This window comes from Ptiloglossa arizonensis, chromosome 4 (genome assembly GCF_051014685.1).
Source record: "Ptiloglossa arizonensis isolate GNS036 chromosome 4, iyPtiAriz1_principal, whole genome shotgun sequence".
Taxonomy (NCBI): domain Eukaryota; kingdom Metazoa; phylum Arthropoda; class Insecta; order Hymenoptera; family Colletidae; genus Ptiloglossa; species Ptiloglossa arizonensis.
In genome coordinates, this window is record NC_135051.1 from 15,524,793 (window position 1) to 15,544,243 (window position 19,451).

Genomic DNA, 19,451 nt, shown 5'->3' on the forward strand with positions numbered 1-19,451 from the left:
TTCCTCGGTTGTCGTACGGACACCCCGCGGCGATACCCAAATATTACGCTCGTCGCCTCTACGTTCGAAGGGGGACAGCTACGTGAACGCGGGGAGGGGGAAAGGAGCCGAGTTAAGTGAGACAGAGAGTGTGAGAGAGAGAGAGAGGGTGGGGGGATCGTACTCGTGGTTTTTCTCGGAGCATGTCGGTTCGAGAAGTTGACGGTGTTTTATTTTTGTTTTTGTTTTTCTTCCCAACCACCCGATAGCGATTATGTGTAGCGGAAGGTTTTTTTCTGGCGATTGTGAGTATAGTAAATTTCTTTTTTTTATTTATGTAATACACTACTCTTTGATCTTTGATTGTATTGTATTTTTCATGGTATTCCGGTTTTCCGGACTCGTGTTTTTCTTTGCGGTACATCGGTTCCGGAAGTGACGTTGCACGGTGTTTTCTTTTTCTTTTTTTTTTTTAGAGAGATTGTACGAATCGTAAGGTTCTTTTTCGGTGGCGATTGTTTATACCGCAAGTTTGTTTCTTGTGTTTATAGTAAGGTATTTTTTTTTATGTAATATAATACTTTTTGATCGCTGGTTGTATCTTTTGTGGTGTACTGAGTATTGGTGCGAGACTCGTGGTTTTTCTCGGTTCGCGAAGTCGACGTTCAAAGATGTTTTCTTTACTTTTTTCAAGAACGATCGTGTCCATTGTATGTTTCTTTCTCCAGGGTCGATTTGTGTCTATCGAAATTTTTTGTTCGACCGAGGCTATTGTACCCGCCATAAGTTTTTTCTTTGTCCAAAGGCAATTGTGTCTATCGTCGACTTTTCCTCATATAAAAGATATAATAATTTTCGAATCCGCGAATGTATTTTTATCTGGTATTTTGTTCGTCGATAAGAGTCTCGTGAAAAGTTAAACAAGTTTTTCTGTTTCAATTTAAATTACTGGAATACGCAGAGTGTTTGTTTTACCTCATAAAATGTGTTCTTAACAAAATTATTCGATCCGGAGGAAGACGTACATATTTATAAATAATTTTCCGCTATGCTTCGTATCGAACAATATTCGTAAGAACATTTTTTCGATATCATCGGCCATTTGTGGGATAGTTCACCTGTGTTGATATCAGATACCCTCTAAAAAATTAAGTAATTTTAATTTAACGCTGATTCGATAATTATTAACACCAACTTCTTGAATCCATGAGATCGGTAGCAAATCGTTATAACCGTGGACTGGAAAAATAAATGTTTTGAAAACTATTGTTACTGTTAATACTAGAAGCACGATACGCAGACATTTTATCGCTACTATATTAATTAAGTTTACGGAATATTTTGTAATTGTAAAATAATGCCTTTTCTCCCAGCATTGAGGTATAACTTCGCGCAACATTGTGGACATTGCGTATAAATATTTAAATTTTCGCATACATATGTCGAAATTAAAGATAAATTATTCACCTGTTTTGGGGGTGTACCGCGGTCGTGGATAACCAAAACTGTGATTAAGCAGTCCGATTGGATTTAGCGGTTTGGTTAGTTAACTGTTCTAACCGATTCAGTCGGCTCGCTGAACTAACTTGCAAAATTGATTCAACATTGCAATTTCCAACTACGGTCGAATGACCGCGAGCTATTTTACTTTTAAACAATGTTTTTATTCCATTATTTCGCTTTATAAACAATTTTCGAATGGAGTTTCCACGCGTTTTACCACAGATCGTTTGAAATCGCTTTTTAATTCTATAATTCTCTTTCGATGAAAATTTTCAAATATTTACGGAATATTTGAAAGAAGAATTTAATGTGTAAAATTGCAATGCATCGAATTTTATAATTTCATACGACAAACTTCTAAGTATTCCGTTTTAAAAAGTCGTCAAACATATAAATACAAGGGTTGAATGGCAAATGGTACCATAGTGTTCGTAACTTTAAATAAGGATACTTTAATAAACGGGATTAAGAATTTTATTTATATTTACTTTTGCATATAATCATCACCATTGATGCAGTTAAACCAATAGTAAACAAGTTACCAGAAACTATCCTAAAACTCCATGCTCAACCAGATTCAGACAGTTTGGAAACCCAAGAAAGAAATTTCTTGCAAAAGGACTGATCAAGGTCAGCCTAGTAGCCCTAACCTTGATTCAATGTGACCTATCATAAACGTAATTCCAGATCTAATGCATACCTATTGGAAGTCCACGTACCTCACGAACCATCAAAGACATAATTATAGAGTTAGGTCTCGTTGTACCGCCTCAATCACTATCCTGTTCAGATTCAGAGCCATGACTCTACCACCTTTTTCCAAAATTGAATACCTTCGTGAAAATGCATTCGATTCGAACGAAAAGCTAGAAAAACTGTCAGGATCTGAGTGAGAGAATTTGTAAAATATCTGGTTTCCATCAACAGAAAGATATAATACAATGTGTCCAGAAGGAAACCGAATATTTTTACCAGTATACTTAATAAATCATTTTGCACGAAAAGAGTCACATACATTATGGACTTTGATCCATTAATGTTTCATTTACTTCAAACAAATAGATTCTAGATATACGTAATTGGACTAGATTATCAATTTTTTTTACTTTACGTGTATTTCCTAACTGATTCTACTCGTATGAGCTAAAGGAGGTGTTCGAACTAACGACCCTCCTCCCGTAAACATATATCCATTCGAGGTTTTAACGATCGTTGTCACTCCATTCTAGTAATTTCATTTCCGATGGCGTCACTTGCAACAGTCTACTGCTCACCCATTATCTCGGAAACGAATCAACCGAGATCTGTAGTGTGCATGACCTTTTCGATTTAGTATGACCTACCAAACGTACTAACGAAGTTATTCAATTTCCTCCTGGACACCTTATATATATATATATGATATATATATCAGATCGTTCCATAGGTTCGTGTATTCTTATCTCGGTAAATTGTATTCCAAAGAAGTACGTACCACAAAAAAATACTAATCATCCACACAGAGTCTATCGTTGAATCAGTGACCCCTTCGTAGAAATATTTCCAGCATCGATACTGACATTTATAAATTGTTGTTCGTCTCCAGATGTTGTCTCAATGTCGGAGTAAACGCTATCATAAATTTCGTCGATACTCGCCGCAACCTGCGTAGCGTGTTCCCCTTTATCAAATTCTGAGCGAGCGTAACACGAACTCTCGTTTCATTCGTGTCAAATTGAAAAATATCAATCTCTCAGACTCGCTTCAACACCCAACGGAAGACTGAATATAAAGAGACAACGAACATCTTACAATTCACCGACAATTTGCAGGACCGTATCTACATATTAGGTTGTTCGAAAAGTCATTTCGTTTTTTTGGTGAAAATGAAACACGATATTTTTAGAGCGTATAAACATCTTATTAAATTCTATATTCTCCATTTTGGAGAACGAAATGACTTTCCGAACAACCCGATATATTTACATCGAGTTAAATACTCGAAGATTTACGAAACGACCAGATACAGTTGACAAAAGCGATTTTCCAGTCTCGTTCAACCAATCGTCCTTATTAACAGTTACGAAATTAGGTACGTTACGTTCGATTCTCACGTACCCTCCCTCCCTTCCTCCCGTGTGTTCACGTAGCGTGAGCTTTTAAAAAATTCTAAACAATGTTGTTCAAACTCTTGCAGTAGCATCGTGACGCAGCGATCGACGACCGTGACGACCCAAACCACCACCACGGAAATGACGGACCCACCGCGGCCCCCTCCGCCCCCGATACACTCACCGATGCCGACACCGCCGAAGAACAACAACAACAAGAGGATAACGTCCGAAGCGGCGGAGAACGCCGCCCTGATAATCGGTATCATAGCGACGACGTTGATCGCGATCGTTCTGATCATCCTGATCATCCTCAAGTTCAAGAACCGCCCGGAGACCAGCTACAAGGTCGACGAGACGAAGACCTTCTGTCAGGACCCGAACGCCGCATTGCTGGGCGCGGCCGGGTCCGGGCAGCCGTTCAACGGCGCCCTGAAGAACGGGGCGAATTGCAGCAAAGTCAACAAGAAACGAGAACTGATAGACATCAAAGAGTGGTACGTGTAGAGACGGCCCGTATCCGAGATCGTCCTGTACGCGTGCGCAACGCGCGCGCTTCGGTCCCGCGTGCCGTGTGCCCAGACACGGTACGGGCCCAAGGGACGCGTGACGAGCCACTTTTTAGATTCGTCGTCGGTGCTAATCGAGAGGCCACCGTGTTCGTATCGATGGATGTAAGAACAGTGTTGACCGCAGGGATGGAGAGAAGACAGTGGTCGAAACGCGCGATCGTACGAACTATGTCGAAGTCGGCAAGGTAGGGATTCTTCGAGCGCGTGACACTTGCGGAGGGTACGGAGGGTTAAACCCTTCGGGGCGTATCCGACGTTTCTCGCGTCGGTGACGATCGAACCTCGACGACAATGGACGACGACGGAACCGAGACAGGATTCGAACGGTGTTCTAGACATATCGTCGCGTGGATCGACGGAGCCCAAGACTGACTCGTGTGCCGGGACGGCAGCAAAACGGCAAAGGGGAACGACGAATCGTCGCGGACGTGTCCTACGAAGTCCAACGAGGACGTCCTGAGCGCCGACGGAGGGACCGGACCGTCGAGTTGTCGCTTCGTCGGAGCTCGAGAATTCGTTTCTAACACTTTACCGACCGGGGAAGCCCCCGTGCGCCCGTAGCGCCAGAACGACGAGATCGGGAACCCTCGAGACACGGGTCCGGGGATTGGGGTGGGGGTTAGGGAGACTGGGTGGGGAATCTTTCGTCGCGTAGTCTTTGGAAATCAAACTTCTTCCTTGTTGCCCACGTACCACGTTAGTCGTGTATCATACTTATTGTATATGACAGATTTATTATGTACTATAAATAACGCTCACGTGCACGATCCTTCTTTAGATCACGTTGAAACGATTCGACCTCGATAGAAACTTTATTGCTTTAGACAAAAATAAACCGATCGTCGTTTGGTATGGGTCTGGTTGTGGGTGGGGAGGGACGGGAGGATCACCGTGTTTCGAGGGTCGAGAGCGTGCTTTTCGTTCGAAGCCACATGTCCAGTAATGTACACGACGAGTGCGAGAAAGTGTCGGAACTAAGAAAAAACGTAAGAACGAAAGTATCAATGCGAACGATCGTATTCTAGCGATTAACGAACTTACTTGTTGTATAGAAGAAAACTATATATATGTACATATATATATATTTTACGTGCATGCATGTGTATGTACATATATATATACATGCGTACATATACATATATATATATATCTATACATATCCGATATTTATCGATTATGTTATGCGTGTAAATTGTTTATCCTGACCCAACCTAACCCAACCCAGACCTCGATAAAGACGTTGCTTTAGACAGAAATAACCGATCGTCGACGGGTGTGGGTAGGGGGGAGGGAGAGATAGACGCCGTGTTTCGAGGGTCGAGCGTGCTTTCCGTTCGAACCACAAGTCCAGTAATGTACACACGGGAAACGAGAAAGTGTTGGAACTAAGAAAAAGCGTAAGAACGAAAGTATCAAAGCGAACGATCCTATTCTAGCGATTAACAAACTTCATTGTTGTATAGAAGAAGAAGAAGAAAAAATTATGTACATATGTATGTATACATATATCGTATGCATATTACGCATACATGTATACATACACGTATACGTATCCGATATTTATCGATTATGTTATGCGTGTAAATTGTTTATCAAATTATATAGATTTTATTAACAGCGTGGAAGAACGTGCGTGTACGTGTACGTATGTACGTGTGTACGTGTGTGTTCGTGAGAGCCGCGTTGTTTCGATTCGAACCGTGGAACAACGACTCGAGCAACGTCGGTGTGCCGACGCGTAAGTTTTACTCGCGCGAGAGCACTCGGAGGACACTGTCGAGCAGACGACAACCGCCTATACCGTGTCCGGAGACGCTTACGCGTGTAAACGGGGTGTGAATGCTGCAACGTTGCCAAGAAACGAATCGAGCGACGTTTCACCGGTGTTTAACCCTTTGACGTCCGTTACGCCTTTCGGTTGACCCGCCCCCCCGACTGTTTGTCAGGTCTTTTCCACTTGTTCGATGTTTCCGTACTCGTTTCGTGTCGCTGCGATATCGTTCGGATACTTTTTCGGTGCTTCTCTAACTGTCACCAACTCGAGACTGAGTCGCGACAATTGTACGGGCCGCGTGACGTAACGATTCAATGTACCGTGAGTCACGTAACTCCGAACGATGGTATTGCACGGTGCAACCTCGATGAACGCAACCTCGATAAACGTAACCTCGATAATTGCACGAGGATGTCGTTCGTTGCGTCGCGTTGACGCACGGAACGAAGTTTGGAATGGAAGTAACAGGTGGCAGTGATCAAAAGTATAATAAGTGTGCCCGTTATTGAATTGGTCGAATCGTTGCATAAACCTCGATACTTGCACCCGTTTCCCGAGAACAATCGAGGCTCTACCGTGCAACCTGTCGTACGAGTCAGGTTGGACGACGATTTTGATAAATGTACGATCGACGATATCAGCTTTGAAACAGTGCATCGAAACGTGTTTCTTCTCAAAGAATGTAACTACTTTTTGGACAAATTCGAGAAAGTTAATCTATCGTTGCACCTGGTCGACGACTCGCAGTATGATAATTCGTTGCGCCTTGTAGCCTCTTTTGAAAAAGGAAATAGTTACATGAATTACGGCAAGAATTACGAATTTTATCTATCTCCGATTCGACTCTGATAAGACTAAGACGCGATCTGTCCCGCTCCGATTGTAACGAGCTTTTGCAGGAAAGTAGCGCACAGGATCTCTATTGTAATATGTAAAACATTAGATGCAGACGCTCGATGATACAACAAATATAAATAATTAAAGTTACACACCTTGCGGTATGCGTAGCGTATGTGCGATACCAGTCATTGAAATCGTTGTATCGTGAATTAAATAAACGAGTGATTCTTGTGCTCAGGGTCGCGGGTTCGAATCCAGATTCACCGAATATTTTTTTTTTTTCTTTTTTACCCCGATTTTATTCACAATCGCGACACACTCGAGCGTTTGCGCATAATTTTTGTACACGTGACAACCGTAATCTGTAATCCAACGTTCCGCAAAAGCGTGTCGAAATCGAGAAGGGACAGTGTGGAATTGCAATGCAATTTAACGCGAACGCACGTTCCAACGGTTCTAGAAACCGGGGATAATTATGCGACAGTTGGAGAGGCAGAAACCGCGACAGTTAAAGCGGCACCGCTTTCTCTTTTTAGACGTTTTTACTTCTGTGCATCTTGTTCGACGTTCCTTTGATATTTCTTGAACGTTTCTGTGATACTTCGTAGACATTTCGCTTGTATATCTCCATGTACTTGTGCCCCCCCCCCCATGAAGATCCATCTGAATAAAGTTTTCTCCGTGAATAAACTTTCGTACTCGCAAGAACCAAGAGATTGGACCGTCGACGTCCGTCCTCGACCAAAGGGCTCCAAAGGGTTAACTATACTGGCGCAGAGCACAGGACACCGCGAATATCCAGTCCTATCGGGCTCTATCGTCCCCTACCTTGGAAACTTCCTGGAAGTCCACCTCTTCCAGCAGTCGTTGATCAAATCTTATCACGGTGTCGTTAAAAGCTTGCTCCCAACGCGAGCTTCCTTTAAAACGCGACGAAACTCACCGCCAGCGGAAATCTATATTTTCGTATCCACTCAGCTCGATGTATCCTAATTTGCAATCGTGTCCCAAGACTAGTGCTAACTTCTTCATGACGTACCTGTGCCAGGTCAGTTGCGCAGAGTGAGTCGACAAGAACCATTATTATCCGAAATATCTCCTTATCTATCCATTAAATAAAAAAAAACCATCGCGTACGAAATACATTGTATCCAATGGAGCCCCTTAAACGATTTCTTAAATCGTATATTTTCAGAGATATCGAGGTGAGCTCGAATTTTTCAAACAACGTTACATATTTTTTCAAGATCCACTCAAAATTACATTATCGGTCATTGAATTCGACTTTTTATCAGCAATGCTAAAATGCAGAGTGGTTAAAAAATTCAAGGTTACCTAGATATCTCTGAAAATGTAGGAAACGATTGAAGAGGCACTCGTTCGATAGACACCCTTAAATGCAATTCATATCGTGACAAAACGTTCTTTCATCGAATCGATGGTCAACGAGATACTTCGAACAGCAGTTCTCATTGACTCACCCTGTATATTCTTCCCTCGGAGCTGCAAACACAAGTTACTCTGCTCGACATCCTTCGAATGAGTCAGCAATAAATTTCGATCGAGTACCAAAACCTCTAACACCGCGGTACCCGAACACTGGAACGAAGTATTGTCCGATTTCTTGACTCGCAAAAATAAGCAAGTAGCGAATCGAAACGTTGCACGAAGTCGTCAAAACGGCTAACAGAGATATCTCGTAATTTCCCTCTCGTAATTGTCGACGGATCACAGGTAACACCATAGAACGGTAGCACTAGTCGAGGTGCGAACAGAGTTTCGTTGGTTCGTAGAGTGCAAAAATTGTACGCACGTCTGATTCGACTGTCGTTAATTATCGCTGCAACGAGGAGCTGGCGAGTTTCTCGAATTCTCGTTGGAATTTCATTGACGAGACCGATTCGTTAACTACTATTCTCTCGAGGGAAAACTCGAAGGCTGAGAGAAATGGCTGTCGACGATTGAAATAAAATTAGTCCGCGACGATCGAGGATCGACGGAGGGATTCGTACGAAAAGCAATAACGAAACACGTGACGAGCACGAGCGACAGAGGAAAAACTCCCTCGATAAAGACACTAGACTTAATTTAAGCTCGAACGATACTCGGTTCCTACGATAACACTTCTCAGTGATTCTCGAGCTCTCGACGTGCATTCCTAGAACGATCAACTCTCGTCGTTGACGCAACGGAACCGTGTATACTCGCGAATGAATGAAAGAGAGAGAGAGAGAGAGAGAGAGAGAGAGAGAGAGAGAGAATGTTCCCTGTTCAGAACGATGTTCAACCTAGAGGAGTCCTCGTCTCGACGAAATATCGAAGGCGAGAAGAAAAACGTCCGATTGTTACAAGGATTTCGAATACTTTGTAAAATATTCACGAGAAACCATTTTTCTCGAGAAACGGTGTTCCACGAACCTGACATCCCGAAGCTACGATGGAATTTGAACGTTTTGTTAAACAATTTCAAAAATTCGTTTACAACTTTTGTACTCCATATATACTAGAAAGCTGAGAAGAATGCTCCCGAATGGTATTCAAATTCGGTGATCAAAATTTAAAAAAACAATTACTTCGCCATTACAAATGATTTCGTATCGCGTAAACTAATGATTAGCAGCGTTGTTATAAAAAAAACCGCAATTTTTGCTCGAATGCATTCTTTACAGCTCCGCACAGTACATTCCTTTATTAATTCCAAAGAGAGTGTAACTCGAAACTCGCTCGCGAATTAGCGTCGCTATCATTGCAATACACGACTTTAACTTCGAAGCGTATTCTCACAGCTCCGTGGAACTTCGTTGCAACGATTGGTCCCGTTATTTCGATTAGTTTAAAAAAAAAAAAATCCCACCAATTATAATTGGCCCCTTGTCGTATTTCCCGTGCCACAGCACGCTCGAACGCTCAACTCTTCGGAGCAACACGAAGCCACGCTGTTTTTATACTCGCCTCGCGATTTCAATCGTGCAATCCTTTTTCTAGACCGATTGCTAGATTCCGACTGACTACCACAGCTATCATTTTTTTCTATCGTTCGAACTTCTCTGTCCCGACACAGAAAACCAAACAACGTCTTTGAACGAATTTATTGGAACGTCTCTTCTTAACGTATTCGTCGGAGACGTAGAAATTTCTTTCGGTACAATGTACGCCGAATGGAAAATCGAGTAAGGGAGAAGAAGAGAAAACAATTCAAAGAGCGAGACTTCTCCATCGATTGATTCGACAATGATCCGACAACCGTTTTCGAGTGAACAGTGTATTAGCAAAAAATGGAAAAAGAAAAGAAGAAAAAAAACAGAGAAATAAAATTTCGTGTATTAGCAAAAAATGAAAAAAAAAAGAAACAGAGAAGTAAATTTTTGTCTCTAAGGACGTGGTCTTCGACGTGGAGCGATGTCGAAGTACCGACACTCAGGGAAGCACAATTGAATGCGTTAACTCCGTAACTAGTCGATCACGATCTAACCGCATATCAGAACGGAAGAGCTTCTTTGGCGGATATATTCGCCCAACGAGTGGAAAAAAGTTTCGGGTGTCACGGAACGAGGATCGTGGTATTTATCGGGATTCGTCCGGGTCGTGTTGATTTTCTTTACCCCTTTCGCGGAGATGAGAGTCAAAAGCGACGAAACTGAGGCGAAAACCGATCAGACTGGGATCGAACAGATGAGGCAGAGACGAGGGACTAGCTCCTTTTTCTCCTCTCTTATTTTGCTCGTACGTACTGTTCCGAGTTGGAAAGAAGGCGAGCGCGACGGCGCAGGCGCAAAAGGGGTCCCTCGTTTGCCCCGCCCATCCAAGCAACGCGACCAACAGGGAGAGTCCAAGACCTTCGAGTCACGGATTTAGTCGAAACTTTGTATACCAACGGATTTGATCGTTCTATTTACGAAAATGTAGCTTCATAGAAGCAGATACTCGATAGTTTTTAAACATTCGTAATCAAAATTTCATGATTGCTTTGAAACATAATTTGAAAACAATCGAATCGACTTGCAAGTATCATTGTGACGCGACGGTGACAATTCTTCTTTAATTTATCCGTTCAAATGTTAAGTAAAATATACTTATTTATTAAAACACTTTACCTTTATTCGTTGCATAAAGAAATACAGGAATCGTTGTGTACAAAGGATACAAAGCTTGAATACAGAGATGGTGGTATATTTTAATTGTAAATATCTAAAAATACTATTAAGTGTTTGTTACCATGATACTAGATTTTCATAATTAGAATTACCAAATCTACCGGTACGCAAAATTTCAAGTTTACTTGTCATCGAAAGATCTTGCATTCTCTTTGCAAGTGACACTAACAGATGTGTCCACATTGATCAGTAGCACCGCTACAACCGAATTGTGGGTCAACAGACAAACTGAGCTACGATCAATCGATCCCACGATCCTCTTAGCCTCGTTTTCTTTCCAGCTGTGAACAGTAGAACTGTCCCGTCTGTGCCTATTACGTGGAGCCGAGAGAGTGAAGCTCGGTCTTCGATATTTGTTCGTTTGAACGTCATCGAACGAAAGAATGGAAGCCAGTAGAAAGAGAAAGAGACACGCGACGCGTCCAATGACGATCGAATCGGTGAACCGATGTGAAACTTCTGTGACTCCTGACGGAGTTCTCCGTTCCCGGTACAAAGGACATCGTTTTCGTGAAAACAGTTCACCGATGAACGAAAAGAAATTTCACGAAAGGAGGGACCTCTTCTATTTTCGGCGATGAAAAAAAAAAAAAACAAGAAAAAAGAAGGACACGTGAAAAAAGCAGCGTACAATTTTCGAAGTATATCCGAACTCTTTCATATCTTAATCGCACAAGAGCTCAACTGCTCCAAGCGTAGCACGATCTTTTATCGATAAACGAAGAGACCACTGTGGTGGTCTCGGTCGCCATTTTTTCTCTTTTTTTCTTTCTTTTCACATATCCTTTTCGCCGTCTCTTCCAATTTACCGCTCGATCGTTTTGCCACGAAACTGCAGGTCGGATCGGGCACGACCACGAAACCATCGAAATCTCGACGATCGCTTTTACGCATGACGCTTTAAAAATGGCACAATAATGTATCTTTAACTCTCTGGACTTCGCCGGACTCGCGAATCTCCCGGCACGCGGGATCACGTTTCCGTAAGCTGTAAAACGATAAGTCGATGTGGATTTTTTTGTATATATTTACGTGACCGTAGTTGAGCGGGCAGTCTTAACGATATCGCCACACGCGATCGTCGATCACGATCGTTCACACGTGGACACATCGGAGAATACGATACGAAATCTCGGTTACACGCGCGTTCGTTATCGAACGCTCGTCGAGCGTTAACCGACGAAACGAAGTGAGTGAAATAAGATCCCGTGCTCCGACAGGCGACGGACTTTTCACGGAAAGAATCGTCCATGCGAGCTGGAATTCCAACGTACGAACTCCTCGGTGTTTTCGTCTTAACGCGAGGCAAATGGTCATTTTAACAAACGTGTTAACGCGAAATTGGCAAAATGCGAGGCAAATGGGAATTTTAAGAAACGCGTTAACGCGAAATTGGCCAAATGCGAGCAATTGGGAATTTTAAGAAACGCGTTAACGCGAAATTGGCCAAATGCGAGCAATTGGGAATTTTAACAAACGTGTTAACGCGAAATTGGCAAATGGGAATTTTAATAAACGTGTTAACCCGAAATTGGCAAATAGGAATTTTAACAAACGTGTTAACCCGAATTTGGCAAAATGGAAGGCAAATGGTCATTTTAACAACCGTGTTAACGGGAAATTGGCAAAATGGAAGGCAAATGGTCATTTTAACAACCGTGTTAACGGGAAATTGGCAAAATGCGACAAAATGGGAATTTTAATAAACATGTTAACGCGAAATTGGCAAAATGCGAGGCAAATGGGAATTTTAATAAATGTGTTAATGCGAAATTGGCAAATAGGAATTTTAATATACGCATTAACGCGAAATTGGTAAAATGCAAGGCAAATGGTAATTGTAATAAACGTGTAAACGTGAAATTGGTAAAATACTAGGTAAATGGTAATTCTAATAATCGAGTCGCGAAGGGAAATTGGTAAAATGCGAGGCAAATGGTAATTCTAATAATCGAGTCACCGAGAAGCGTTTATATCGTCCAGAAATTCTGAACCGCAGCGTTGTACTTTGCAATTGTATTTTCGTCCGTTGCACGAAAATTCCTTGTTGGAATTTAAAAAAAAAGACACTTCGAGGATGGACGAGAAAATTCAAAATAACCGTACCGCTCGAAAGTGACGAGACTACTCCATGAGTATTCGTTTCTCGATCGCACCGATTCGAACAATGCGAGAAAATTTGCGCGCGCTCCTTCAAAACAATGTGCAAATTTTCTTCCGTCCAAAAGTACGCGTACCGTAAAAATTCAAACGCAAAATTCGATGTACATTCAAGGTACATTATTACATATTACATATTTTCAGAGATGGATAAATTCTTGCCCGGATGAAAACACCGTGCGACGCTTTATTTTTATTATAGAATTCAGATTGTAATCTTCGTCGATGATCGATTACGCGCGTGAAGTTGTTTATCTTTTACCGCTCGTTCGAAGTTATTATCCGGAGAAGAATTTTCCCCGTCTCCCGTGGCGATCAGATACGCGCAGACCCGACGTAAATAGGAATTTTAATTCTCCATATTGCCATCGACGAGACACTACTTGACGCGAAAGTCGAATGGATCCAGAGGGCGAATAAAACGTGAGAATAATGGGGAATGTCTGTTTCTGAAAATCTGTTTCCACGTGGAAATAGATGTTTCGAAAACACCGATCACCGAATCGGTCGGTTCGCGTTCAATAATTTTCCGAGAATGAAAACAAGAGATCTCCGTTAGTACGAAAATACCAAAGAATGAACAGCGATATATTTTTAGAGTAGTTCTCTTCGTTAATACGAAAGTGTAAATTTCTTTCAAAGCGCGTACTCAATGCCTATAGTATTTTTTTTTTTTAATTTTCTTCGCCCGATTCTCAAGAGAAGAAAAGATACTTGTTTCTTGCTCCGCCATTAACCGCTGCGAAGGCTGCCGATTGCCATACGCGTTTACCACCCCTCTCGAAACGCGAACATATTGTTATCACTGCCCCCTAAACTCTCTATCTGCATATCCTTCGATGTACTGACGATTAACGTTTATACTAAATTAATTAACTTCTAATAAGATATCTTACCGAGCAAAATGTTACTCTACTAATTAAACTTAACGCATTAAACCTTGAACTTAAGTGTGTCACGGGTAGCCATCATACCTAAACTTAACTATTAATGCGTAGTACGGCAAAACAGAATTGTGTAAGAGTGTGCGATGAGAGCAAGAGAGAAAGAGAAAGAGATAAAGTGAGATTGACAGAGCGAGTGTCGTGCGTGTATGAATACTTACGTGTGCGTGTGTCAAGTAAAGGAAAGAAAACGTGCGCGCGCATATATGTGTAAAGTGTGACGAATACATCGCGAAACGAAAGTCGTTGAATAGTAGGCAGTGGAAAAACGAAAAGAATAAAAAAATAAGCTCACACAACTGTATGTAGAGTCGCTATAGCTAGATGGAATTATATTTTACATTGTACAGTCTATACGTATGGGTGCACTATATGAATCTAGATAGTGAAATATGTTCATGGACAAGATGGAGACCAGAAGAGAAACAAAACGAAAATGAAAGGGAGAGAGAGAGAGAGAAGAGAAATGCGGACGGTGTTAGCGATAAAAATTTGCGGAACTGTAGGATCAACGGTAATCGCGGATATTTTTGTTGTTCACTACGCTACTCCCAATTTTTACACGTATCATATACACTATACGTATGTGTATGTACAGTAGGATTCGAGCACGTATATCGAAGATCGATCGATCCTTTTCGGACAAGAAAGGGTATATACAGGGTGCTCGTATTATAGTTACCTAGTATCCTTCTTGTAAATAAATGGCGTGAGAAAAAAATGGATGAGAGACGAGTTTCATTTTTCGTTTACCGTAGGGAAACAGATTTCAATCTCCGAATTTAATAAGCGAACTGGATTTTAGTTTTGCGCGTTAATCGAACGTTTGTTCGAATTGAACGAAACGCAAGACGATCGAGACACACGACGCGATAACGTTCGAGATTGCACCGAGTCGCATACAAAGTACCGAACATCTTGTAAATATTAAGACCGGGGTCGACAACTAACCCTCCTCGTTGTTGCTCGTAATCTTGGAATTTATCGCAAATTTAAAACATCGCACGAAACCGCCGTATACGTTGTAAAAAGTTACGAAACTTTTTGCTCTTCCGTTGTTTCCCTCGCGTCGTGTGTTAGCGAGAAAAATTCTAGGTAATTATAATTTGAACACCCTGTATACATTTGCACGTGTATACGCGATACGTATGCATGCATCCTCCCGCGTGAGAGATAGCAATCGTGCCAGTTGCTCGTCGTAGCTCGAGTTAGACACTTCGTTTTCGGAAACTTAATGCGAATAAATAAGAGCGCAGCATAAATACGAGTGCAACGTATAATGATGCATTTAGATTTTTTACACATCAAGGCGAAGCCTCCTGTGCCGTTTCGTTAAAATATTCCGATTTGTAAACGCGCGGATCTACGACGCCACGCAACATGGTCCACGCATTAATTGCAATTTTTCTTATTTCGCGTAGCGACGTATGATTTACAAGTCACAGAGAGGAAGGGGCGAGAACAAACTGTGAACAAAAAAAAGAAAACGAAACAATGACGATACGTTTTACAATTTAATCAAGACAACCCACACACGTGAGTTATATATAGTAGTGCGCGAACAGAAACGCATTATAAGTTCTCTCGGAAAATTGGAGACGTGTAAATACATAGAGATAATGCCGTAACTACGAAATTATATGAATAAAGTATTGAAAATGTATATTAGCCTGTTTCCTATACCTTTTAACAGCAGCTTCAATTCGAGAATTTATTGACATAAGAAGGTTCTATATATGTGCAACGATTAATTTCAAATTTGGATCGTATTAAAACGATGAAAGGAATAATTTATGAACGTAGTTATCCCCCAACTTTTTAAGGTGGTATGAAACACATATGCGCCTTTTTCAGCACGATTTGAAATTCAAGACACTTTTACAAAATACATTTAATAATCGTGCTACTTTATATGAATTCAATTAATCGATCAAAAAAATCATACATTTATTTAATAATTAATATTACAATTAGTATTTCTTTCTTAATACGACAGTATTAAACGGAAAAACTGTTATTATATACTTTTGTAAATCAATGTTCACGTTGGTTAAAAATACCGCACTAAAATTCAGAATCTAATATTTTTGTACATAATTTTAAATTCACCTTTAGTTTAGTATTAAAAAACTCGGAGGTTATGTTTACTTATGAACGCTAGAAAATAGACATGTATTAAATAATAACATGGTGCAACCAAGTTGACACTTCAATTCTGTCTCTCCTTGATGAAAAAAAAGTAAAAACGAAAAAAAGAATCGTTAATAAATATTCGTGTGTTGACTGTTCCAAATAACATGTAAGTTAATCTTTTTTAAATCGTTAATTAAGTCAAAATTTATTATTGTGGAGGTTAACATACTATATTTATAATCGAACATTCACTGTGATTTTGATTGTAATTTCGAGAATAATATTTTTTTTATTCCTACAAAGGAATTTCGATCGTTATGGCAAATATCGTTATATTCGCTTCATGATATTTTATAATTGAAGAAAGTGATTACATTATTTTAATTGGTGTACTATTTAGAACAATGCCAGATATTAAAGTAACTCCTTTGGGAGCTGGTCAGGATGTTGGAAGAAGTTGTATCCTTGTATCCATGGGTGGAAAAAACATTATGCTGGACTGTGGTATGCACATGGGATTCAACGATGAGAGGCGATTTCCAGATTTTTCATATATAGTCCCAGAAGGTCCGACAACTAACTACATCGATTGTGTGATTATTTCTCACTTCCATCTAGATCACTGTGGCGCTCTACCTTATTTTACAGAAATGGTAACATAAGTTACATAAATTATGCTTAATATGCTGAGAAGTTATTTTTGAATAGATTTCATGTATAGGTAGGTTATACCGGTCCAATTTATATGACACATCCAACAAAAGCGATTGCACCTATACTGCTCGAAGATATGAGAAAAGTTGCTGTAGAACGTAAAGGTGAAAGTAATTTCTTCACATCGCAAATGATAAAGGATTGTATGAAGAAAGTTATCGCCGTTACGTTGCACCAATCTGTAATGGTTGACTCTGAACTAGAAATAAAAGCGTATTATGCAGGACACGTGCTTGGTGCTGCAATGTTTTGGATTCGTGTTGGCTCCCAATCAATTGTATATACTGGAGATTACAATATGACTCCTGATAGACATTTAGGTGCTGCATGGATAGATAAATGCAGACCAGACTTACTAATATCGGAATCAACATATGCAACAACTATTAGAGATTCTAAGAGATGCAGAGAAAGGGACTTTTTAAAAAAAGTATGCTTCTATAATCATTAACATAGATCAAATCTCATTGGAAATTTATATGATTTTACTTTTAGGTCCACGAGTGTATAGATCGGGGTGGAAAAGTATTAATTCCTGTATTTGCTCTTGGTCGTGCACAAGAACTTTGTATATTATTAGAAACATATTGGGAACGAATGAATTTAAAAGTTCCTGTATATTTTGCTCTAGGATTGACTGAAAAAGCTAACAATTATTACAAAATGTTCATCACTTGGACTAATCAGAAGATTAAAAAAACTTTTGTACAACGAAATATGTTTGATTTCAAACATATAAAACCATTTGATAAAGCATATATTGATAATCCTGGGGCTATGGTTGTATTTGCTACACCTGGAATGTTACATGCTGGTCTATCTTTACAAATTTTTAAGAAATGGGCCCCAAATGAAGCAAATATGGTTATTATGCCTGGATTTTGTGTTCAAGGCACTGTTGGACATAAAGTTCTGAATGGCTCGAGAAGAATTGAATTTGAAAATCGGCAAATAGTTGAAATTAAAATGGCAGTAGAATACATGTCCTTCTCTGCACATGCTGATGCAAAAGGTATTATGCAATTGATACAATATTGTGAACCTAAAAATGTCATGCTAGTACATGGAGAATTTGCTAAAATGGAATTCTTGAAAGAGAAAATTAAACAAGAATTTGGAACTAATTGTTACAATCCTGCAAATGGAGAAACTTGTATTATCACAACTATTTCCAAAGTACCAGTTGATGCTTCTTTGGCATTATTAAAAGCTGAAGCAAAAAGATATTCAGCTTTACCACCAGATCCTAAAAGACGAAGATTACTTCACAGTGTTTTAATGTTACGAGAAGATGGGGCATGTCTTGTAGATGCAGATGAGGTAATTATTGTACGTTATTTGAGAAATATAAAAATAATTGCAAACTTCAATTTTGAATTTAAGGTAACAAAAGCAGCAGGTATAATAAAACATGTAGTACGATTTACATCTACCGTTCAAGTAAGAGATCCAGGTCCCCCACATTCTACAACTTTAAAATTATTACAACCACTGAAAGAAAGGTTATTAGGTTGGACAGTTCAATTAACAGATGGATCAATATCTGTTGAATCTGTTTTAGTGACGGTAGAAGGTGACGAAGACGATCAAAAAAGTGTATATGTCTCATGGACAAATCAAGATGAAGATTTGGGTAGTTACATTCTAGGATTTTTACAAACAATGTTGAATTAAGTAATAATCTAATAATTAAGAATTTTCATCGGGAACAAAAAAATATTGAAAACAATAGACTTTAAGAGATTTTTTATCACAGTATTTTTTTAGGGAAAAAATCTCATTTATTTTAGGTTGTATTTATTGCAATCTAAGGTAACTAATGTTGTTGACCTGGATGTTATATATATATATATATATATAAATTTTTTTTTTTAATGATAAAGCATTAATCTTAATTTATGTTAAATACAGTAATTACATTGCATTAATTACACTCAAATCTTACACAATAGACAGTATGAAAATTTAAAATCTTGTTAAAATATAATAGATAGAAACTTACTAGTAAAATATATAAATCTTTATATTTTTTAATAATATTTGAAGTTTAAACATATATTAAAAAAGATAAACCACATTATACTGAATCATGTACATGTCTTATTATTAGTTAAATTCTAAATAGATTTAATATACAAAAACAACAATTTGATTATATAAGACATTATAACTTTTATAACGTTTATTTGCATATTTCTTTCATTTATGTTACAATTATTACATAAAAATACCAATATTCTCTATTAATTGATGACCAAAGTTCATTGATTAGTTTGTACCTAAATGGTATTCCAATTGTTCTTCCTGAAAATACTCTATTATTTAAACATAATAAAAATATAAAAACTAAATATATTTTTATAACTGTCTTTTCATTGATGATGTTGCCAAAGGAAAACCATAGAATGTAAATATATTAAAACTGTAAATATTATTGGTTACCTTGTTTAATTCTAAACATGATCAAATAAATTATATCATTCGTTATACTAACAAATTATTATTTAAACTCGCATATTATTTAACGTCAAATAAAACAAACTTTTTATTGACTATTTCTATTTTTCTAAATGTAAAGTACAAATAAG

At 39.2% G+C, this 19,451-nt stretch overlaps 2 protein-coding genes across 6 annotated transcripts in view; both read left to right on the forward strand.

Annotated features, from left to right (window-relative positions):
- Nrx-1 (neurexin 1) overlaps window positions 1–7,448 on the forward strand; it is a 674,791-nt gene extending 667,343 nt beyond the window's left edge. For all 3 annotated transcript variants that reach the window (XM_076310652.1, XM_076310653.1, XM_076310654.1), the window contains one exon: window positions 3,659–7,448. In XM_076310652.1, coding sequence (XP_076166767.1) covers window positions 3,659–4,079 — 421 coding nt within the window. In that variant the 3' untranslated portion in view covers window positions 4,080–7,448. The remainder of the gene's footprint in view (window positions 1–3,658) is intronic.
- Window positions 7,449–13,197: 5,749 nt separating this feature from the next.
- On the forward strand, window positions 13,198–18,727 carry Ints11 (integrator complex subunit 11). Of its 3 annotated transcripts, none has more exons than XM_076310655.1 (5): window positions 13,198–15,552; window positions 16,550–16,802; window positions 16,871–17,293; window positions 17,359–18,183; window positions 18,247–18,717. In XM_076310655.1, exons 2-5 carry the CDS (start codon window positions 16,554–16,556, stop codon window positions 18,535–18,537), a joined length of 1,788 nt encoding a protein of 595 aa, XP_076166770.1. In that variant the 5' UTR covers window positions 13,198–15,552; window positions 16,550–16,553; the 3' UTR covers window positions 18,538–18,717. The 3 variants fall into 3 exon arrangements, with proteins under 3 accessions (XP_076166770.1, XP_076166771.1, XP_076166772.1); XM_076310656.1 differs by lacking the exon at window positions 13,198–15,552 and adding an exon at window positions 16,197–16,315 and having other exon boundaries at window positions 18,247–18,718; XM_076310657.1 differs by lacking the exon at window positions 13,198–15,552 and having other exon boundaries at window positions 16,670–16,802; window positions 16,875–17,293; window positions 18,247–18,727.
- Window positions 18,728–19,451: the final 724 nt, after the last annotated feature.

What these genes read in the sequence shown, in the direction of transcription:
- Ints11 (XM_076310655.1), top strand. Translation starts at nt 16,554, where the DNA reads ATGCCAGATATTAAAGTAACTCCTTTGGGAGCTGGTCAGGATGTTGGA. An exon ending in AAAGGGACTTTTTAAAAAAA is followed by an intron (nt 17,294 to 17,358) that starts GTATGCTTCTAT and finishes TTTTACTTTTAG; the next exon opens with GTCCACGAGTGTATAGATCG. An exon ending in GTCTTGTAGATGCAGATGAG is followed by an intron (nt 18,184 to 18,246) that starts GTAATTATTGTA and finishes TTTGAATTTAAG; the next exon opens with GTAACAAAAGCAGCAGGTAT.